Source organism: Typopeltis vanoorti, chromosome 21 (genome assembly GCF_054136105.1).
Source record: "Typopeltis vanoorti isolate ZY-2024b chromosome 21, IOZ_Tvanoo_1.0, whole genome shotgun sequence".
NCBI classification, from domain to species: Eukaryota; Metazoa; Arthropoda; class Arachnida; order Uropygi; family Thelyphonidae; genus Typopeltis; species Typopeltis vanoorti.
Window position 1 is genome coordinate 69,625,103 of NC_143569.1, and position 18,033 is coordinate 69,643,135.

Below are 18,033 nucleotides of genomic sequence, written 5' to 3' on the forward strand. Positions count from 1 at the left end.
ACTGCACATTTTACTGATTACGGATCTGTTGCTACTTGAATAATGGTGTCTCTCAGATCATTTCTACCAACCATCATAACTATTAAATGATCTACATTGACCTCTCTGGTCGTTCACTGTAGGTGTGCCATAGTGGATGGATGGATGGATGGATTCCGTTGGTATATTTCAATGGAGAGAGGACACCCCTATCGACACGTCAATGCCACCAAAATAGAGCCTTACCTTATTTCATGCAAGAAAGACCACTTCACATCCTCTTTGACAACATTTCACATCCTCTTTGATAATAGCTAGATTTCCACGAGAGATCACGTATATTTTCTTAGACTCTTAATCTTGGATCTTGGCATAAGCACAAGCATCTATAGACCCTTATACATCCAGAAAACTAGGTATAATTTTCTGTTCAAGACATTCTCCACCTGTACAACTCGTGAGTCAGTGCAAATAAAAAATCAGTCCTATCTTAGAATCAACGCCTTAGTGTGGTAAAACCCCTATTTAAAATAAATAAAAAAACCATTCCCTTCTTATGATATGGCGACTGAGGTGAGGATACCGCATTCCCTACCCACGCTAAGTCGTACTTAAAATATTATTCTAAGCACGATTTGGAATAGTTTTGTTTTATATGTAGACATCAGTGGCGAATGCTGGTCTTGAAATTCACGTTTGCTCTTGTTATCATTCAGGGAGTGAGGGGTGTGATTGAAGTCTAATTAGCGGAATAATGAATTACTGACCATTTAAAACTATATATTTAGAAATTTATGTACCTTTAATCATACAACTACAACATTTATTTTACAAATGATATTCTATCTTTTTCAATTTACTTGACCTACTTGAATACAAATTCTACCCAACGGTTCTTCTTTATGAACTGGTCAATAACATCGTCATAAAAAGTCGTTGTAACTTAATTTTTCCCAAGCAACACGCACAATTGTAAAGGCTGGCGGAAGCTCACTGGCTAGAGCTACTTTGACTGTGTATGGCTTGCGTTTAAGACGACGTGAAGGGAGCGGAAATGGCTATGCGCGCGCATGAAATCACAGTGCTACTGCGAGGACCTGGAAGCTCCTACAACCGAGCAAGCCAAGATAGCTTTGACTAGACGAGCAAGCATCGACCTTCGATACATAACGCAAAGCTCAATTATTGTCGCGCAAGCTTAAAACTACAAAAATAAAAACCTAAATGGAATGCTTATAAATGCATGCATTTATTATTAACAAATAAATATTACTTCTTTCTCAATTAATGAGCTTGCGCAGCAAGCATAGCAAGCATGGAGAATTCGCCCCTGGTAGAAATAATAATAATAATAATAATAATAATAATAATAATAATAATAATAAACATATCTATATGATAATGATTTGAATAAGTAAATATGTGTCACTGCTATAGTGTATAAATGTACTGCAATGCGCTTTCCTGAAAAAGTGAAAAAAACTCATACAGCAAAACGAAACATAATCCTTATCTATAAATTGTCTTACGATGAAGTACATTCTTATCTATGGAATGTTGTCTATCTTCTTGACCTTATCTATTGTTGTATGTTCGGATATGTTTTATGTTTGTCAGCATTTTATAAATAACTTAAGCGTCCATCAACACCCACTTCAACAGTGATGGCCTAAATATACATGCTGTTTTCTTGCGTGCGTAAGGTGAGGATGACATGTTTTTGTATTTATTTTATTCTCCGTTTGATTATTTTTCATTGAGAGAACAGGAAGAAATTAAAACATCTTAGAACTGATATTCATGGCAGAAAAGAAAAGTTCATATATATATGAAATTAATGAATTATATCTGAATTAATTATCAAAACTGATAATTTATGTTTTATAATTGCTGCCTTAAACTATCAGTTTAAGGCAGTAATTTGTACTGGATGCTCTACTGTTCCAGGCTATATGTCTAATAATAATATTATAATCTCCTGTCGCTAGAAAGAAATTACCCTTCCCTCCTTACTACTGGCATGTTCCTTCTAGTTAGAGTATCACAGTAGTTGATAATATTAAGCTAAAGTATAGGTACCAAGAGATTGCAACACTTGCTTGCGGGTTTCTTCATCGGTGGCTGCTTACAATTAGTGATAGAAATGGGCCAGCTGTCTCTGATTGGCTACTGATGGACATTGAACTGCCCACTTGGTCTCCAAAAGCTAGATAGGGTTTAAAGGCCTCTTCTATTCGCTATAAGGAAATAAAAGGCGTTAGCTTTATATATATATATATATATATATATATATGTATACATCATTCACAAATATCAATGCCACAGTAAGATATATAAAGGTTATCGTAACTGTTTGAATTCAATGACGAAGCAACTTAGGTTATGAGATCAGTGGATTATCTTTGAATGGAATTTATTCATCTGCTGATTTGTTTGCTTAGTAGGAGGAAAGACGTGGGTTTACGAAGATATACAGGGTGTCCCAAAATTCACGCAAGATTTAAATTTAGCGCCATTTGTGCGGTAAAGTGTTGCCAACGAGAAAAAAAAGACAGCGTGACAGCTGACAGTTCAGGGTTATTAAAAATGACCACACACAGCGAAGAGAGTTTGCTGAATGGATTATGGAACAACAACAAGTGGATGCTTATTTTTCGAACAAAATCATCTTCAGCGATGAGGCTCAGAAAATTTCTCAACAATCGAGTGATTGTTGAGAAACAAATGCATCCACAACGTGTCACTGTTTGGTGCGGATTTTGGGCTGGAGGCATCATCGGTCCATTCTTCTTCGAAAATGTGGCTGGTAAGGCAATAACAGTTAATGGTGCTCGCTATCGCGACATGATAATCCAGTTTTTTGTGCCTAAATTGCAAGATATGGATGTGGACGACATGTGGTTTCAACAAGACGGTACCACATGCCATATAGTCCTAGAAACAATTCAATTACAGCATGAGTCATTTCCTGATCGTGTAATTTCCCGTTCTGGTGATCAGAATTGGGCACCCAGATCATGTAACTTAACGCCGTTGGACTTTTTTCTTTGGGTTGTTTTGAAGTCTAGGGTTTATGCCAACACGCCCACGACCACCCAAGCCTTGAAGGAGGAAATTGAGCGCTGTATCAACGAAATTCAGCTACATTTATGCAAAACGGTCATAGAAAATTTCGACAAAAGAGTGCGTATGTGCCAGCAAAGCCGTGGAGGCCATTTACCCGATATGCTATTCCATGTATAACCCTATACTGTATACTTTATGAATCAATAAGAAATTACAATTTTTAATTAAAAACCTGTGTTTTCTATCAAAATTACTTCTTGCGTGAATTTTGGGACACCCTGTATATAATTAATGGAAATACAGAAATTGAGATAATAATAAATAATTAATGAAAAATATGTGAATGGATGAATTACTGGTTTGATGTCACAGAAAAGAGAATTATAACCGTAATATCTAGATTCGTTTCAAAGGTTGAATTGAGATATGGAAAAAAAAAAAGAGAGAGAAGGGAGTAAGTGATTTTCCAGAATTGTTCAGAGTATGGGCTCCAAAATTTGCAAAGTAGGTGATAAAAATATTGTACAAATGATTGGAGGTCTGGAAGTTTATTGTTTGGCTTGCTGAGCAGCATTTTCGGGATTACTAACTTTTCTACCCATAATGAAAAGACTATTTTACAACCTCTTGTAGTTGGAATTAGCATTAAAAAGCAATGAAGTAATTATAGGAAGTATATAATCTTCTTTGTAACTCATTCATAAGTAATCTATTACGTCTTCTGACTTTAAATTTTTCTTTAATTTTAAAATGCAAGTAAAACAGATGGTGAAGTGGAAGCGTGCTTGGCCGATCGAGCCACTCTCTAACATACCCATATCTCCAGGTTTGAGTATTGTCTTTTTTGACATTTACCAGAACTATTGCCTCCTGGTCATTCAATAAACTAGAATTCCTCTTTTGCTGAAGGTGTTATTACTTAACCTTATAGAAATCTCAAATCTGCCCAACTATCGAATATTATTCTCAAATTTGGAGCGGTTCTCTAAGTTCCTAAAAAGACCAGACTCAATACAGAAGACAACAATTAAGTTAATGAGTGACTCGTTTCTTACCAATTCACTCCACCATTTCACACATGCCTTTGGTTTCTACAGCATATACCTTCTACCAATAAAAACTTCCATGCCATCTGTTCATATGAATTCGAATCATTAATTCTCCACTCTATTAACTCTATTGAAACACAACCAGCAGCCACCGAAGACCATTCAGAGTTCAACTCCAAACTCTTAGTATTCTTGAAGAGGCTCCCCTCTTCTCTGTTTCCCAAAGAGTACAATCACAGGTCTTCAAATCAAACGTGAACAAGTTTCTCATTTCTTAATCATCCACAGTACTAATGTATTATAGGTTGACTAACCAACACTTCTATTGGATGGGATCAGCATAAAACATTGTGGTTTCCATAGCTCACAATGAAAAATATTAATAAACGAACTCGCAAGTACAATTCAAGTATTATACTTGAATATTTGATATAACTGGGGCCTGTGTAGCCTTGTCTAGTGTTTCAGTTTCCATAACCATTAGAAGAAAGACGATTATTATAGGTCTAGATTCTAGTCCCCAACAAGAAGAACTTTTCCTAAGCGAATTTTCCTCCGATTCCTGATTTAGTCAATCTTGAATGCAGGTAAGTACATCATTTTCCTCCTAAATTGGGGTTTTTAACCTTCCACAACTCTTCCCTTCGCCTCACACACACACACACACACACAATGAGCCGAAGGACACTCTCATTATTTCAGACAATAATATGAGTTAGGGTTTAGGATCATACGATAGCGGTAGTTGTCTGGTATGCTTACCCCACTGATGTCTTGAAAATCATCGGTAGCGATGAGCTCAGCTAAGGTGATGGCTAATGAATGAAAACGTTTATTGCTGATTTCCAAAAGGAAAGTTAAAAGAGTTCCGTGCTCCGTTTGGGAAATGAAAGAACGCCAGAAGAATGATATGATTGCAATATACTGTATATGTATATTGTTTGTATAAATATAGACGTGTGAATAAGTATAATATATTGATACAAAGCGATAAGCAAAGCTTTTATGATGTAAAGTTATACTATTTTTAGATATTAAGTCCTCATAACATATTGATATTTTAAAAATATAAATGAAACACTTTTACTGAATAATTTTTAATGGAATTTTTTTTATGGAACATTATAAAATTTTCTAATTCCTCTGATAGATCCACTTCTTTTCAATTGATGTTTCTTATGTTGCAAGTGCGTACTTCAATTCTCTTGAGAATTAATCGTTCCAGTAACCAACTGGAACGACTTTTTCTCTTGTTCGCCCTGATACGTTGGTGAAAATCGCAAGCAACTGCACCGATTTTCAGACGGCATAATGTATAATTATGTTTCACTGTTATAATATATAGTTTCGTTTCGTATATAACACTGTTTGATCATCTAAATCCAAAATCAGTTCGCTACATTCCTTAATGCAGTTCTACTCGTTTAGCTATGCTCGTATATGTGATTATTCCTTATCTATTGCATTATTTCAAAAATAGTAGCTTTCCTGTATTGTAATACAGTGTTACCCCATTTACTGTTGTTTTTGATGGTGAGATACGATGATATGATATGATAATACGATGAGATTAGATGAAACTGCAGGAGGAAAAACAGCCACTGTAAGAGTCCACGTAGTTGTCTAACCAACTTAGTCATAAGCATATGATTGAACTGTTATTTGATACTGAAATCGTCACAGTGCAATTGGATATTCTAAGCCTACTTTGTAAGGTAAGTTAAATCAGATATTGTAGCAAGGTGTGAAATATTACTCTTATGCTTCTGAATTTAGGAACCTGGATAGTATCCCCAAGCATGCACTGATTATAGAGGATAAGTTTGGAAGCAATTTTCTGCGAATTTAGCATATTATTTGTGTAAGTTAATATTATCCTATGTGTGAGTTATTAATATTATTCTAACACTTCCTTTAGCATGTTGACGTTGCTAGCAGGCTTCGGTTTTTCTGTAAAGGAAACAAATATTGCCTTGAGACTGAAATAATGGTAAATTTAGTGACTTTATTAATTAGCAGATTTAACTACAGTCAGGAACGTACTAAATTATGCGAAAATGGTCAATGAAGATTTTTTGAGTTATCGAGCTTTCAGATGTAGTAATTACATTGTATTATCTGTTTGGATAATTAATTATATTATTAGTTGTATTCAAGGTATTCACCAAATTAGCTACTTATCAGTGTGACTTTGGATGATAGTTACTTCGATAAATTGTGAATTGGCTTCCTTTAACATATTAATTTATTATTTACTTTTTAATTCTTTATTAAAATTTTATTATTGTTTTATTAATTTTAACATTTTATTGCTGGCGAGAATATATGTTACAAGTTATATTGTCAAAGTCAAAAGGCAGGAATTCTATAATACTGTATATACTTTTACAATGGTTACAGTGAATTTATAGAAGGGTCTGTTTCATATTATCGTATGGACAGAAAATCAGTCGTTACTTCAACATAATTGACCGGTTGTGAGTTAGGGTGTTGTCCCCCCCCCCCCAGTAGGACTATTGATTCCTAGCAGTTTTACAGTCTGTAGAACATTTATGTATTTTCATATATCATGCATACTGTGTGTGTGTGTGTGTGTGTGTGTGTGTGTGTGTGTGTGTGTGTGTGTGTGTGTGCGCGTGCGTGTGCGTGCACGCGCGCGTGCGCACAGTGTATTTGAATGCATTAGTCACATGCACATGACTCGTGATATATTTGAAGTATTACTGAAAGATAGTGTTTTAGTGGCTGAGGTTATATTATTATTATTATTATTATTATTATTATTATTATTATTATTATTATTATTATTATTATTATTATTATTATTATACGATATCAAGCATTTTGGAAATCAATGCTTTACATATAAATCGGAGATCTTTGTACTGTGTGCATTCAAGTGTCATATCTTTAATTACTGGTGCTGTTATTATATGATTGAGAGCTACTCTCCACTTTAAAAGCCAATAAAGATGACTTTTAAAGCCATTTTTATTGGCTTTTTACCTTAAATACATCTAGGTATGTACACATTTAATTCACACGACTCTTCATTGTTTCCTTTGGACATGAAGTCATTATTGACGATACCCATTGGGCAAAAAGATCTCGTTCGAATCCTATCTAGTCTTCAACTCAACTGTCATCAACAGTTGAAGGGATAGGGATAATCAGAAAGTTAGTTGGGACTGAAGTATCTCAGCCTGCTTTCTTTGGGAAATAAATTTGGGATTTATTTATTTATTTTGTATTTTTATATCAGGAAACATTTCTGTGAAAAGCCTGGTATACAGTCCTTCTCATGACTTCTGTATCAAGAAAATGGGTCCCTGAAGCAAACATAGCGTTAGCTTTGAGTCTCGATCACAGAGTCTAAGAAGAAGAATTTGATAGATCAAATTTCTGACTACGTCACTCAGATCGCTTACATGGACATCGTATTCCAAAACCAATAAAAAAATAATATTAATCGTAGAATTTTTTTTCACTTGTTTAGAAAGTACACTGTACTAGAGAAGAAATTATATTCTTGTTTTCAGTGGCGGATTACCCATTAAGGCAAAGAGGCACATGCCTAGGGGGGCCTCAAGCTTTGGTGGGCCCCCAAGCCAAGACATTTTCCTATAGTGTTTTAAAATAGATTAATATTTTCAGTAAACATCATAAAAAATCTTGATTATTTTAAGCGAAAAAATTTTCGAAACAATTATTACGTTTTAATACGTATTTTGAACAGTGCGCACTATCTACGCTTTAAATTAAACCGCATTACCAATGTCGGAGCACGGCGCTGTTGACAGCTTCGAGGTAACGAAAACTGATTGCATTGCCGAGATAGGAAGTTTTGCCTGGTTGCTCCTTAATTTCATTTGTTATTGAATCGTGTAAGAGTGAGGTGTTTGTTTCAAAAATAACTTTTTAGTGTGACTTTTCGTGTTTTCATTATTTGAGTGTAGTGCAAGTAAAAAAAAAAAACTTTGCAAAATTGTAAAATAAAACTGATAAAAAATTTAAAAAATAAATAAAAAGTTTTATTATTTATCATCCTTTCACCCTTTAACAGGCAGAAAAATCCAGAAGTTCCAAAAATTCAAAAGTACAAAATTTCATTTATTTGCCACTTAACTTTTATTTAAAAAAATTTTTTTTTTTTATTATTATTATTTTGGGAGCCCAAATATAATTTGCCTAGGGGACCCAACTATCCTTAATCCGCCACTGCTTGTTTTAACCGTTTACTCAGGCATAAGCAAAAGAAAAGTCTGTAAATGAAATGTCTTCAACGATTAGGCTACTTTGATTTCATATCATTTGCCTCAATATCTCATAATGTAAGCACATTTCCTTTCGGACTTTTATGTTACTATTTATCATCGTAGAATCACTACCTAGACCGGTTTGAACTTTCACTGAGATTTTATCGTTTGGAGCTAGACATGCGGAAATACTAAAATCGGATCTTCTGAAAAATATCGAGGGAAAATGTCGATTAATCTGATTTAAAAAAAAAAAAAAAATCCGACAATAGTAACTACTTTGTTGTTATATGGCATCCAGTCGTTTTCGGTGATCTCAGCAAAGGCTCTCTCCATCTCATGCGCCCTCTTTTTTTTTTTTTTTTTTTCCAGCAGTTGTAAGTTCAAGATGGTAATTTCCTTTATGCTGTCTTTTGTGGTTTTTCTCTCATTCTCCTGTTCTCAATCTTCTCCAACATAACAAAACAGTTATGTCTTGTTATGTTGATTCATCTACTCGCATAATATGCATAAATTACATTAATATCTGTTTAGCGATCATTGCCTGAAAGAAGCATTTTGTCTTTTTACTTTCCAAAACCTTCAGTAACCGTTATGAATGAAGACCAATTGCTTAAATGGAAGTAGCTTCACTGTGTGAGTGACTCACGCACTGGAGTTGCCGTTGTCCATATGTTCACTGGGCATCCACAGATGCCGTATGGTCACTCCGATGCTCGATGATGTGCCACACCAGGCCTCACCATGTAGTCCTGTTATATGCTTTTCTGGAGACTTCAACCTCTGAAGATCAGTCACTCCACACACACACACACACACACACACCACCACCACCACCATCCATTCATCTCATTGACGGTCCATCCCTTCATCTTTTCCAGGAACTTTACCTTTTCTTTATTATTGTTTTCAGAAGGTCTCCTTCCATCCTTTCAATGTGTCCAAAATATTCTAACATTTTTCTGTCAATATCCTTTAGGAGCCTTAAAGTTCTACTGATCTTTTTAACAGCCATTCATTTGTATGCCTTTCAGTATATGATATCCTCAACAGTCACATCTCAACATCTCATATCCATAAGTCGCTGTTGGAAAAACAACTACATCCAAAATCCTCAACTTTGTTCCCATGGAGATAGATCCATCCTTCCAGATTTTAGACAAGTCTCTGACTGTTGTTTTAGCCATTTCCTAATCTTCTTCTGAACAGTAATTCTTCACATTAATAATGGATCCCAGGTACTCAAACTTGCCGACTCCCTCAATTCTTTCTCCATTAAGGTACACTTGTTTCTCAAGAGCTTTCCTGTTGGTATTTCCTTTGAGGACCTTAATCTTTATCTTGCTAAGATTGAGTTGAAGTCCTCTGTTATTACTAATCTTGTTAACTTTATCAAGAAATTGTCTCCAAGTTCTTCCTTGTCATTACAAAGGAGTACTGTATCATCAGCATACCTCATATTAGTGATCAATCTACCACATATTCTAATTTCTGTCTTGAGCTCATCCAATGCTTCACGCATCATGTTCTCCCCATATATATTAAACAAATGAAGAGAAAGTAAACACCTTTTCCTAACTCCTTTTCCAACTTGAAGCCAATCAGTCCATCCACCACCTGTTCTTACCATGGCTTCTTGCTCCTTGTACAAGTTGGCTATCAGCCTGATAGTGTGTTGAGGAAAACCCATTCTTTTTATTATTTCCCACAGTTTCACATGCTGAACACAGTCAAAAGCTTTAGAGTAGTCTAAGAAACACACAGAAGGAGTTTGAATTCTTTATATTTTTCTATGACCTGTCTAAGGCAAAAGATTTGATCTCCGGTGCCCTTACCTTTCCTAAAACCTGCTTGTTCCTCGGGCCATTGCCGTTGGGGTGTCAGTAATTTAACTGCTCTCTTGGGATCTTAATCGGGCCTAGCGAATGTAATCTACCAGAGATCTTATCGCATTTATCTTTGTTTCTTTTTTTTCTTTTTTTTTTTGTATAGGTAAGAGTTGTCAAGTACCATATCTTAATATTACGAACATACATTTTAATTTCGTAACTTGTTAATCCTGCCAAGCTGTTCTTACTTCGGGATGGCTAGATTTCAACTAGAGTAGCACACTGATTTCTGTTATGAAATTGTTCCAGCTCTCTGATCTTTACTTCTCGTATTGCAATTGCACTGTTTCTTTTATACTCTATAACTGCTTTGATTGTTTTGGAATTTAACCATTTCTGGTAACTATCCTTTTTTGTTTTTATTATATTTTCCATTTCTTTGTTCCAGTCTTAGTCCTCTTTTCCTAATCCATTTGCACTTCATTCCTAAGGTTTCTGGCTGCTTTTGTGAGAATTTCTTTCAAAATTTCCCCTTCATCTTCTATGTCACTTGATTCATGTGTGGTTTCTGTTTTTAAGTTTGTGTATTTTTGATATTGTTGTCTAACTTGGGGATCCTGTAATGAAGAAATTTTGTAGCTTGCTTGGTAAGAATTTTCAATTTTATTTATTTTAGCCACTTTGGTTTAAATCGAATTTTTGCTGATACCATATAATGATCAGAGTTTAATTCAAAGCCTCCTTATGCTGTTAGGTCTAAAATTAACTCCGCAAATTTAAATTTGCGATAACGTAGTCAATTACTAATTTATATCCTCTGGCTGGCAAAGTATATTTATGTATTTCCTTATGTTTAAATACCGAATTCATTATTCTCATATTATTATAAATGACAAAATCGCGCTGTCTGCGACCATTTTGACCACATGCATCTTCGCCAAATTTACCTATGTTTATTTTGTATTTTTTGTTTCCTATTCTGGCATTTAAATCTCCTGCTAGTAGTAAGTAGTCAGTTTTGTTTGTTTTATCTATGGCATTCTGTTGTGTGGCCTCTCAATGTCTTGAGTCTAATTTCTATTTGTCTTTCATTCAAATAGTTGTAATATACAATATTGTTCTTAAGGGATTTATGTACCATAATCATTATGCCTGCTTTTGCTCTTTCTTGTTTTTTTACCCCACTGTAGATTTGTATATAGTTGTTTGTTTCTTTTGTACCTTTTTTGTTTTTTCTTTGTTTCTGCTACTATACATATCTTTATGTTAGCTTGGTTTAGTTGTTTATCAAGTTCTTCTTCTTTGTGTACAATGCTTCTCACATTCCATGTTGCAATCTTCATTATGTGTTCCTTTTTCCAGATTCGTTTACCATTTCCTGAATTGTGGTCTTTTACCTGATAATCCATCCGGCTTTTCTTTGGATGAGACTTGAAAGTATTTTGAATATTCCCAGGGCAGGTTACTAACCTGTCGCTGGGTAAGTCCAGTGGTAGGGCTGCTACCTAACGCCTCTGGACAGGCAGATCATTTACTCTGTTAGGGTTATACCGCCCATACTCGGTCGCCAGTGCTTCGTTTGTACTTTTAGAACAGGATGGACACGAGAAGGTGAGGGTGACATTTGAGTGAGAGAGGCTATGTATTGCGCTTCACCATCCCTTCCACCCCTATAGGACATTGTACATTACTCTATTTCCATCTTTGTTGTTTGGAATAATGAGCGAATTTACTAGGGCTAAGAAGACCACGTATTATGTTCTCTTGTGCATGTTCTAGTCTGTTTTGTGGGACGAAAAAATCCATATTTTCCGGAATGAAAAACTCTGCTATCTGTGTATAAAATCAACTCCCGTTCAACTGAAAACTATTATAAAGATTGGCATCTTAGACGGAATTTGAAGCCATGATTTCCAAACAAACGGCATCGTTGGTATCGACTGAGCAACGGAGACTCGTCACGTGATCACCGATGCATACGAAGCCACATCTGATATCTAATCTGCACCGGTTTACTTCCTTTAATAGATGGCGCTTCACGCCACAGAATTAATAAACACTGCTATATGAGCGTGCATGGTTATCATGTTGTGCTGCTTTCGCTTTTCAGTTACAGTTTCTCGGTAAGTTTTGCGAAATGCGCTGCAAAGGTTTTGCTGTCTGTTAAAATCGAGTATCACAATGATATTTTATTTGATAATTGTTTGATAAAAATTACAGGATTAGAAATCTAAAAGAAGATAATAGCCCGAATTTGTCGGAACAGTATAAATATTATTCAAATTAAGATAAGCCTGTTGAAATGCTGTCTGCCTCAGAGGAAAGAATATTTGCATAATGTTTTTTTTTCCTTGAATACTTGGATAAATTCAAAAAGTATAAGATCGGAATTTAGATTCGAGACAATCTTTATCACGCTTTGTCAAAATTTTCAGTAAACTAAGTCATGATTTCTCGTTAACATATTGATGTATGATGTAACACGTGTATGAATTGACCTCCAACGTGAGTCACTGGACTCTAGGTGAACAGTGGCTCTGGAGACACTTGACTATAATGATAATATAGATTACTGACCAGTCAGTTTCATAGCGTCTGCCGATGAACTCATTCTCCGCTCGATTGTGTGTGTGTGTTGTGGGGAGAAGTTTCATGTTAAATGGTTGGTAGAAATCTATTGTAATTAATTCTAGCATCATCGAATTAAAGATGTTTGCGGAGGGGGAACCATCCTCCTTTTGTGGTAAACATCGTACGTTTTCAGTTTTCAAATTATGTGAGAATGAAAAAGTTATACAAGAAACACTGATGTTAAATTGAATGTTAAAATTCTACGTAGACGATGCCCCCCCCCCCATACACACATGCATACCTTTTAAAAGAAACAATGGTATTTAGTAATTAAAGTGGTATTTAGTATTAAAAAAAAAAAAAAAAAAAACCATCTTTGCATCTAAGATGGTTTGTCTAAGATTAATTACTTATGTTAATTATATTAATGAAATATGTAAATTATATTTCGGATGACTTTAAATTTTTTTTTTTAAATGTTATTACATATCTAGAACAGCAACAGTTCTCATTTTGAGATTTATAGTTCAATTATATAGCTGTTCAGATTCTGATTAGAATATTTAACAATACCTGTTATACCATAAGTCTTAGAAAAACTATACACGCACATGAAATTTTTAAAGTATATTTTTAAATATATGTTAAAGAAATTTATTATTGTAGGAAAAGAAACATTTATTCAATATACATTTTTCTCTGAAAAATAGAAATAAAAGGTCTCTCACCAGGTTTTAAGAATGGATGGAAGTATGTGCTTATCTGGTCCTTGAATCTCCAGACCAGACATTAAATTCCTACATCTTTAATAATCTCGAGAAAAAAAAATGCAAATATACATTTCTTTCACACCACAAAAAATAAATAAAAAATAAATTAAAAAAACTTTAAATTCCATGCATGACCTTGAACAGAATTGGAAGAAAGTAACTTTATAGCTTTTCTGAGGCACACTAGATGCAAACCACCATATTCCATTTATAACTATTGTCAGGGCCATCACTAGATTAGATCGTGCCCTGAGGCAAACAATTAAATATTGCCTCTGATGGATTATAAGACAAAAATATAAGAATATCTAATTGCTATTTTCTTTTTATTACAAGAGAAACATTAATGCAAAAAACGATTACATAATATTAATTAAATGTCCATGGGGATATTGCACAATAAACCTGCTTATAAGCTCTTCTAAATTTAAATTATAAGCCATGTCTGCATCTATTGATATAGTTGCTAGACCAGTCAATCTTTCTTGGGTCATTGCTGTTTGCAAATAATTTTTAATCAGTTTAAGCTTGAAAAAACCTCTTTCCACAGTGCCTTTATTAAACCACCCCGTGAGGCAGGCTGCCTCTATGCTACACCCTGTCGACAGTACTGACTATTGTTGCTGTAGATGAATGTGATGTTTTGGTGCTTTAATGCTGAAAAAGTTAATCACAGTAGTGTCATTAACCAACTTGTAAAAATATTGACCTCACCAGTTTTTTTCCTCCAAAATCCTTAAATTTAAAAAATGTTAAATTTAAAATGAAGTTGAATATAATGTAAAGGAAAAAGTGACATGAATAGTCTGAAAGTAACCTTAAACTAGCTAGTTGTCTTTAGAAGATTGATAAAGATATGCAAGGGAATAACATTTTATTTAAAAAGCAAAGTAAATGGAAAATGGTAAAATATCTGAACTTAAGACTAGCATGAGTGATGGGATATACTCTGAACATATGGATTGTTAATTGTTTCTGAGCATAAGTTTGTTTTTTGAATATTCAGCTATTTTGGTTTTTTGTGGGGTGCATGTTTCAGTAATTAGTATATGTTGATATTCCTATTCAGGAATGTCAGCATTTACTAATACTAAATGACCTGAAGGATTCTCCCCATCCCAAATATGTAAATGGAAGACATCACAGTTCTTAAAACAGTCACTTTCCCATATTGATCTCCCACCATTGCCACTGTAAGTCACATCACAAACTGAGAGATGTAGATAGCAAGATTATATTAGATTGTAATTGGGTGAAAGTGCTGTAAAATTTTAATTGCTTAATTTACAGTTGGTAGTAAATACTAAATACAAAATACTAAATATTCTGAATTTTAAAGATATCTAAGGCATTTTAGATAGCTTTGTTACTTTGTTGCCAAACAGAGTTAATGCAAAGGCGCTCACCAGATGAAAGTGTAGGTGTTTTGTAGTTGATTGAAATCTGTAAGTCTTTGATACCTAGTGTTTCTCTAAGTCAGATCATACATAGTTGATAGCTTATAAATTTTTACTCCAAATTTGTAACTTGCTTTTCTTCTATTGAAGAAATATCAGTAAGGAAATTCAAATGTTACTGTTACTATATTAACTTTATTTAATCAGTTCTTTATTTCATTAATTGTAATTCTGTTTTATGTATCTTTTATGTGGGGAAAATATCAGCAGTATGTTACATTTAGATATGAAGCTGTTCTACACAATGTACTGAATAATGCGATCATTATTTTTTAGTTACTTGCTCTATCATGCAGTACATTGTAGTGAGCTTTCTTGTGCTCTGGTTAGATCTGGTTCTTTGCCAGCTCTCTAACAATAAGGATGATCTACTTAACTGGTGTCTTGATGCAAAAAACCATAAAAGTAAACCAGGAAAGGAAAGTTCTTTGTATCAACAGGTAAGAGAATTGGTAAATTTGTCACAGATTTTTCTGAAACTACATAACATTAAGTAATACAAATATTAGTTCAAGTGTTGCTCCTATTTTTCCTTTTTTGAAAAATAGGAGCAAAATTATAAACTTAAAATGTGTAACCCATTTTCTAAAAAAGTTCCAGATTTTGGTAGGATCTGTAAATTTTTATAATATTGCATGTTACAACAGTCAGAAACATGCAGCTCAAATTTTGGTTATTTGTAAATGGAATTTGTCACATGTGAACATGGAAAAGATTTTGATATTTCACTAGCACAGAGTTAATTTTTTTTTTTTTTTTTTTTAAAATAGAAAACTGTTTCAAAATAATTTAGTAAATTTAAGAGATGTGCTGTATGTCCTTTTTTGGTTGAAAATACCTGGGTTCAAGTCTTTAAAGTATCTTTATGATGACTTTTTTTAAAGTGAATTAACCCATATCATGGAAATTGCTGGGTTTCCTCCTAGAACTCCCTGCCACTAGCTGGAGAAAATATGCAGTTATCATATTAAAAAAAAAAAAAAAACTTATTGGGTGGTGTAATAAATATTTTTTACCAGCATTTCCATGAATCATTGGTACATCATGAAGATGCTGGTTATTAGTTAACCATCACTTTTACATTAACCAGTTCATGAAAGTAACATTTTTTTTAGAAAACTAATTAGCAAACACAGTAAATTATGCATTGTCTAAGTTTTGGCTCTGTGGCATAAACATCAACTCTGATATTTTCTTAAATTTATTCTATTATCAAAAGTTTCTCTGAACCATCCTGGTTATACTTTCATATAAAGTGAAAGGTAAAATGTTTATTTTGATTTAGCTGATTAGTCTTCATTTGAAAAGATGGAGACATGGTCTATATTAATGCTACAAGAATAGTAGGGTAATAAACAGGTGTCAGTTCAGTGTTAAGATATTTGCAGGGCTGCCTTATGGGTAAGAGGTGCCTTTTTGTTCAACATTCTATTTCAGTGCTCTCCATTAAATAGAATTTGCAAATTAAAATTAAATTAATTTCAAGAAATTTTTATTTATTTAGTATATAAATATAAGATACATGTATATAAAAATAGAAGCTCTATTTGAATTGGGTTAACAATCAACCCAATTCAAAACTGCTTTGCACCACTCATGAAGTGGTGCATCAAATCAAAGCAGCTGATCAGTTGTTGAATTTATTGTTAATTTTTTACCACTTTACTATTTATTTTAAGTCGTGCAATCTATGTAGTAAGTCTTACTTCATAAATAACAGCACATTGTATAAATATTTACTATTATTTATCATCTTGAAATGGCGTCCCTCCCGATCAGGTGCCTTTTGTGTGGGGGCATAACCTGCACACCTGCCTGACTGAACATTAATTTGGAACTGCACTTGTCATTTTATCTTGTTTTGTGTTTCTCATAATTTAGACTTAATATTAATGACTCTTCTAGTGAATATTACTGAACTATAAGTTGTGGTCAAGAAATTGATGCTAGTCTGTTATACACTCATTCTTGTCTTCATAAACAAAGACAGTTCAATGTGAGTGTCATGTGATTGGCTAAGTTACTTGCAGAGTTATCTAGCTATGCAATTAGTAACATCGAGAGCAAAAAAAAATGGTTGTTTTGACAGTGTAATCAAGTGAATGTTTTATTCATACTATCTATTACATGAATAATATAGTCACAGCATTTTGTCTGTCTTTTTTGCATTTGGCTGTGCTTCAATTCTTGCTTATGTGATCTATGAAGCTTGCATGGCTGGCAGTGGCTAGTATATAAACTCCCAAGCCAAGAGGATGAGAGTTCAAATCCTGCCATGGGCATGGATGATTGTGATTGTCCTAACTCTGCTTGGAAAGGACATTTGTAACCCTACCACTTATTCAAGCAGAAGACTTCACTTCCACAACTCGGAGTGACCATACAGCATCTACAGACATCAGATGTGAAAAATATCCATTAACAGATTCTCTTCCAAAGCCTTTATGCCTCTCTGCATAAAGCAAAAAGTCCCATTTAATATTTCCAGTTCTGATATCAGGTTTGATACCACTTTCATAATGGGATTCATAAAAATGATTATAAAAATGATTGTTAACGATTGTAAATTTTAACTTTTTAATATCAAAGGCACCTTCAGTATAGTAATAACAGAACACTGCTGACTATGATAACTTGTAGTTTGCCATCTATGAGTGGCAGGGCAGAGGCCGAAATGTTCTGATAAACACCTAGAACAAAAATGACTGATTTGTGCAACAAGGGACAGACTTTTTTCTCAGGATTGCAAATGATGTAGCAGCATTGTAACAAGTGTATAACACTTCTTGGGGAATATGTAGAATAATGTGTAAGTTACATGGTTCTACCTCAATTCCTTGATGTTGATTTATCACAACTTTTCAGTACACCCTTGTGTGTTAGGTAGCTGACAAGTTATGTCATTTGTCATACTAAATTTTGTCATAGACTACATGATAATTCATAGTCAATGCAGATATTTCAAATGGGGAACGGGAAGATTTGGCCTACTGAATAATTATAGTGAAATAAACTAAATATTGCTTACAAGAGAATTAGAGAAGTAATCAACAGAA

The 18,033-nt window shown here is 34.0% G+C and overlaps 1 protein-coding gene across 5 annotated transcripts in view; it reads left to right on the forward strand.

Moving 5' to 3' along the window:
* Positions 1-1,609: 1,609 nt before the first annotated feature.
* Positions 1,610-18,033, forward strand: part of LOC150094954 (folate receptor gamma-like) — a 39,917-nt gene continuing 23,493 nt past the window's right edge. The window contains exons 1-2 of one of the 5 annotated variants that reach the window (XM_090411371.1): positions 1,610-1,682; positions 15,254-15,417. In XM_090411371.1, the coding sequence (XP_090267497.1) occupies positions 15,268-15,417 (150 nt within the window). In that variant the 5' untranslated portion in view covers positions 1,610-1,682; positions 15,254-15,267. Of the gene's footprint in view, positions 1,683-5,687; positions 5,810-5,869; positions 5,956-6,015; positions 6,085-12,227; positions 12,303-15,253; positions 15,418-18,033 lie in introns of those variants that run through there. The other 4 variants (XM_090411375.1, XM_090411373.1, XM_090411376.1 and 1 more) reach the window with 4 other exon arrangements.